The following is a 6,161-nucleotide window of genomic DNA, read 5'->3' on the forward strand; positions in this document are numbered from 1 at the left end:
AGCTCACAGAAGCCTCCAACTCCTGGGCTCAAGTGAGTCTCCTGCCTCAGCCTCCCAAGTAGCTGGGACTACAGGTGCCCTCCACAATGCCTGGCCATTTTTTGGTTGCAGCCATCATTGTTGTTTGGCTGGTGCCTTAGCCGCTTGAGCCACAGGCGCCGAGCCTTTTTTTCCTGAGACAGAGCCTCAAGCTGTCCCCCTGGGTAGAGTGCTGTGGCATCACAGCTCACATCAACCTCCAACTCCTGGACTCAAGGGATTCTCCTGCCTCCGCCTCCCACATAGCTGGGACCACAGGCACCTGCCACAACGCCCAGCTATTTTTTGGTTGCAGCCATCATTGTTGTTTGGCGGGCTGGGCTGGATAGCCACAGGCGCCAAGCCTGATAGTTCCTTCTTGCATTTCAGTGTTCAGCCTCCTCCCCCAGCAAAGAGGCTGGCAAACTCCATTTCACCTGGCCCTGTAGTTCTGCCCTGAGGTTCTTCTATGAGCAAGCCAAGAGATATCTTGAGATACACATTTAACTTGTATTGCATCTTTATAACACAGAGACTAATGCACAGCTGTCTATGCATAAAGATCAATTCTTCTGTAGACATTCTAGAAATATTTTGTGTTGGGGCAGCGCCTCTGGCTCAGTGGGTAGGGCGCTGGCCCCATATACCAAGGGTAGCAGGTTCAAACCCGTCCAGCGAAACTGCAACAAAATAGCCAGGCATTGTGGCCAACGCCTGTAGTCCCAGCTACTCAGGAGGCTGAGGCAAGAGAATCGCCTAAGCCCAGGATTTGGAGGTTGCTGTGAGCTGTGTGATGCCACAGCACTTTACTGCGGGTGATAAAGTGAGACTCTGTCTCTACAAAAAAAAAAAAAAAAGAAAAAAAGAAATATTTTGTGTCACCATGCATTGATTACCTACTATATGCCAGACATTATGTATATTTTTCTCGTTTAATCCTCACAATAACCCCTACAACAAAGGGTTACTCCCCCTATCTTACAATTGAAAACCAATGCTGAAAAGATTGAGCACTGGTGGCCCAAGATAGTTAAGCACACAGCCCTTAATTTGGGTACCAAGCCCTGCTGTGCCTCCACACTCACCAATTCCTACTTTCTTCACTGTGCTACCAAGCTACCACTCAGGTAAAAAAGAATGAAACTAGCCTCTGACATCAGCCTAGGATCTAATTCTAAATCATTTCTGGAAGACCACATTCAAGATGTGTTACCTACAGCTACTGCCAACCTCATACAAGGAACCAAAGCAGCAATCACCACCCTAGAACAGGAAGACCCTTCCCTGGGGACCTGTCTTTAATCTTAAAATGCTACTCTTTTCTGAGTAGCAGGATTTCCTTGTATGCCCCCTGCCCCCAAAAGTCAACAGTGGAAAAGAAACAGGGAAAATGGAAAACCCAAGATAATCTTCCCTTACAAGGCAGCTATCAACAGATAGCTCAAAGGAAGCTCCAAAGGCAGCTGGAAGAAGCAAAAACAGGATGGGAAGAAAAGGGTGATTAGGAGTGGCACCACTCTAACAGAGAAAAAGAAATGCCAGGGAGCAGAGATGCAAGTACATGGTCTGACTTCTGAAATGTTCCTAGGATACTGTATCCTGCCCTTCCAGAGTAGTCAGGCACAAAACAATCTCCATAACCCCTCTGCTACCTGCCTGCTAACATCTAATGGTCAAGGTTCCAAGCAATCCCCAGCAGCTGCTAAATGCTAGACTGGTCCTCAGAGTGCACCCGCTCAGATTGTGTCTTTGGCATGTCCGAGCTGTATAACTATGCCAGAAATATGCCCATTAAATGTAGCATAGCCTGAATATGCCTAAATAGTGGCTCCCAGGCTTTCAACCTTGCTGGTCCAATTTTAAAAAAAAAATTGTGGAGACAAATACTATTTAGTAGTTTGTATTTTACCAAGTAATGAAGATTTCTGAGAGGGTCTTGATCTGTTTCCCCAAGCTAGACTGCAGTGGCACAAATCATAGCTTACTGTACACTGAAACTCTTGGGTTCAAGCCAGCCTCCTACCCCAGCCTCCTACATAGCTAGGGCTACATACATGCTGGGACTATAGGCATGCACACCATGCCTCACTAATTTTTCTATTTTTTGTAGCTAGGGGGTCTCACTGTGTTGCCCAAGCTGGTCTTGAACTCCTGGCCTCTGGTGATCATCCCACCTCAGCCTCCCAGAGTGCTGAGATTACAGTTGTGAACCACTATGCCCAATCTAAGTAAAGACTTAAAAAAAAAAAAAAAAAACTACTTTGTATCGATACCATCACTTCATAAAAGAAAACACATGTTAGGGTGGTGCCTGTGACTCAAAGGAGTAGAGCACTGGCCCCATATGCCAGAGATGGTGGCGGGTTCAAACCCAGCCCTGGCCAAAAACTGCAAAAAAAAGAAAACACATTTTAAACATCAAGAAGTAGAAAGGGGCTCGGCACCTGTAGCTCAACCGGCTAAGGCGCCAGCCACGTACACCTAAGGTGGCGGGTTCGAATCCCCAGCCCGGACCCACCAAAACAACAATGACGGCTGCAACCAAAAAATAGCCAGGCGTTGTGGCCGGCGCCTGTGGTCCCAGCTACTTGGGAGGCGGAGGCAGGAGACTCGCTTGAGCCCAGGAGTTGGAGGTTGCTGTGAGCTGTAATGCCACGGCACTCTGCCCAGGGGGACAGCTTGAGGCTCTGTCTCAAAAAAAAAAAAAAAAAAAAAAGAAGTAGAAAGGACCTAACCTTAGAACAAACTACTGTTCTTTAAGTCAAAGAAAGTTAGCTTTATGGAGAAAACTCACCCCACTGTCTCCTTTCATTGTTTCTCTAAAAAAACAGAGAACTCCAGAGAACTCCACCAGGGCTCCACAGTACATCAGAGTGTGTGCCCTGACAGGCCATCCAGCCAAATCTGACATGACCCTGGGGCCTAGACAAGACAGCTGGCCATGGCAAGGTTTTGCAGGGATGCAGGCATCTCTCAGCAGAATCATCTCTAAGTGTCAGCTAACCCAGATCCACATTATCTTAACCAAGACCACCTGGTACCTTACACACAAGGATGACAGGGCCTGGCTGTTGTTGCCAAAAGAGTCATTTAATCACTGTACACAAGGGCCATTGGTTCTAAAAACACCAGGCCCAGAAAGCTCAACATCCTCACCTCTAGGTTTTGATTATGGGAGGAACTGAGACAAAGGAAGGAGGGGAGCAAAGGAATCAAGCTTTAGTAGACTAGGCAGGTCCCCCTTAACATCAACACAACAGATCTCATGCCTAGAAGTCTACCCCTGATCTCATCCTCTTTCAAAAGTGACCCATGGGGTCTAGGGCCAGAAGGATGCTAACTGTCCCCAACACCAGTAACATAAATAAGTTGGACACTGCCTCACGGGCTGGAGTGGGAAGCTGTAGATGTGATCCAGATGTCTGCTCTAACCGAGAGGGGGGAAAAACAGCACCCAGTCTGCAGTCCCAGGGTCATGATACAGCTTCCACAAGGAGCTGACAAGAGAAGGTGAGACAGGATAGAAACATCCAGTAACCCACTTCCCTGTCCCCAGTACTTGGATCTTTCTTCCCAGCCACAGGACCACAGCACAGCTCTGCACTCGGCAGTCAGGGAAACCCCAAGCATAAGCCCGCAGCCTACTGCAATCTCAAGAGCCCTGGCCCTCAGATGCATAGCAGTTCCCAGTCCAGCTAGAAGGGGTTTCAAAATCCATCAAGTACAACTCCCAATGGGAAGAAGACAGGCACAGAGAGGTGGTGTGAGTTGTCTGGGCCTTTGGACAAATGAGTGGCAGAGCCAGAGGAGCCCTGCAGACAGCGCAGGCCTCCGTCTCTGTCCAGCGCCAATTCTGCTGCCTGGAGCAACCTCAGCGCTACACCACTCCTCCTAGACTGCTCAACTTCGCTGTCCTTATTTCTGTCAACTCCCCGCTGTTACGGCTGCCACCAACCTCAAGCCAGCACCAGAATGGGAGAGAAAGGCCAATGCACGGTCACTCTCCTTTTTCCTCCCACCCTCACTCTGATTGCTCTCGCCCCAACTCTTCTTTCTACCCCCAAACAAACAGAATGCTCCTCTGGGGTTGACATCATCTCAAAAGTACTCGGTTCATTTGCATGCTAAGAATCTGAGTGCCCACTACCTGCACCAAGGAATTGTGCCAGGTCCTGGGACACAAATATAAAGTCATTGATTTCAAGAAGTATTCAGTACAAAACCAAATTATGGGTTTCTCACTAAATTCCCAGTTTCAACTGATTCCCTTGCCATCTGAGAAAAAAAAAAAACGATAGTACCCATGAAAAGATTTACGCAAACATACCTCCCCATAAGGGGAGCATAAAATCACCCTGTAGCTCAAGAGCAGTGTTCTCAACCTGTGGGTCACAACCCACAGGAACTATATTAAAGGCTCGCAGCATTAGGAAGGTTGAGAACCGCTGCTCTAGAGCTTTTCTCCAAATTCATTAGCTTCCATCTCTTATCTGACACTATCACTGCCCAAGTCACCCAAACATTAGTGTGACCTCGAAATACAACTTCTGAGGCTTCAAACAGGACAAGAGAAACTTCTAGAGATAAATCTAGACATCTAAGGCAAACATGAGAGATAAGAGTGCTAGCTCAGAGCCATCTGAGCCCCAGTAATATTCATACAAATTGTTAGCCCTACTAAGGAATTCAAACCAGCTTCTCATATCAGTTACACTCCTATTCAAAGCGGACCAACCAAGAGGATCAAAAATGGGAGAATGGGCTTAATCAGGCAAGCCTTTAATAAGACCCCAGGGGCTGTAGCAAGAAAATCTTAAAAGATGATTCCCAAGTTACAGCACCCTCTAGAAAGGAAAAGGGTAGCCTAGCAAGGGCTAGCTTACCTCCTTGAGAAGTCCCACTTTTTTCTTCAGCACCTCACACTTGCGCAGTTTGCAGATCTGATGCGTGCGGCGGTTGGTACAGCTAGTGCAAGCCCCGCAGTTTTCCAGTCGCCGGCAGGGCTCACAAGTACCACACCGTTTCCGTTTCTTTCGCCCATCTCCACCCCCTCGGAGTTGGGGCTCACTCCCAGTCACGGGGAGCCCAGGCCCTGGGAAGCCCCCTACCACCACCTGGCCCTGAGGGAAGTCATAAAGGCCTGGCAGGTCTGTTTGGACCGCCAGGGGCACCTGAAACTGGCTCATGATGCTGCCAGAGGTGGGGGCATAGGTGCGAGGGCAGAACACAGTCCAGTTCCTGCCGCCGGCAAAGGCCACCAACAGGTCCTTCTAAAAAGTCCAAAGTCTACAGGGATGCAGGCAAGTAAGTAGCTTCAGTCTCCCAGATGGGTGCCTCTTCTCCACCCCTCTTCACCTCCTCTGCAGCAGTCTGACAGGGCTCGTTGGGGGCCACTCTCCCATCTGCTGGGGCCCAGGATCTGGGGGAGGACACCAGCAGCAGCCCCTAGGGAAAGAATCATCTTGGCCGGGTGGGATCTTCACCCTCACCCACCCTGAACCCAGACATGAGGTAAGCAGGTGGGTGTGTGGCAAGGGCAGGGCAGAGTGTGGGACTTCTCCGCCTGGTATTTATTTCTCCTCCAGGGTCACGATGAAAGAGAATGCAGCACTGCCTGAAAGAAAGACAGAAAGGGGAAGCGCATCACTCAGGGTTCAGGGACAACTTTCACGTGTTACCTCTTCCTGCCTCAGGGAAGAGGAAATGGGGGAAAGGGGTCTGCTCAAATGAAGTCCTGCCTAGGACCCCAGGCAAGACACACTATGCACCCAATCCCTGTCTGAGGAAGGCGGCCTAAGGCCTGATGGAGTGCTGAGGGGGCCTGGACGACGAATTCAAGGGGGTGGTCAAGGTGAAATTTCTAAGAAAGTTGCCCTCTGCCCCTCTAACACCGGCCAGTGAAAGTTCCACCAAAATTCCCCTACACACCCCTCGCTGGAGGCCACAAGGCCCTCCCTAAGAGAGCAGAGCTTTCAAAATAAAGTTTGTTGAGAGCTCCGCTTGGCGGGGCTGTCCCGGCTCCCCCGGCACGGAAGCGACCTGGAGGTGGGGGCGCGCCCGGGTAAGCCTGCGCCCGCTGCCCTGCCGCCTGAGGGCGGCCAGCCGGCCCGACGGGGAAGGGCTGCCAGCTCGGCCGAGGGGCC

General features: G+C 50.1%; 1 protein-coding gene across 1 annotated transcript in view; it reads right to left on the reverse strand.

The window, feature by feature from the left end:
• Window positions 1-5,933, reverse strand: part of TET3 (tet methylcytosine dioxygenase 3) — a 122,840-nt gene extending 116,907 nt beyond the window's left edge. Inside the window, exon 1 of the mRNA XM_003793390.3 lies at window positions 4,902-5,933. Within this exon, the coding sequence (XP_003793438.2) occupies window positions 4,902-5,204 (303 nt within the window). The 5' untranslated portion in view covers window positions 5,205-5,933. The remainder of the gene's footprint in view (window positions 1-4,901) is intronic.
• Window positions 5,934-6,161: the final 228 nt, after the last annotated feature.

The sequence above is a fragment of the Otolemur garnettii genome, unplaced genomic scaffold (assembly GCF_000181295.1).
Source record: "Otolemur garnettii isolate 467f Iridium unplaced genomic scaffold, OtoGar3 scaffold00068, whole genome shotgun sequence".
Classification (NCBI taxonomy): Eukaryota; Metazoa; Chordata; class Mammalia; order Primates; family Galagidae; genus Otolemur; species Otolemur garnettii.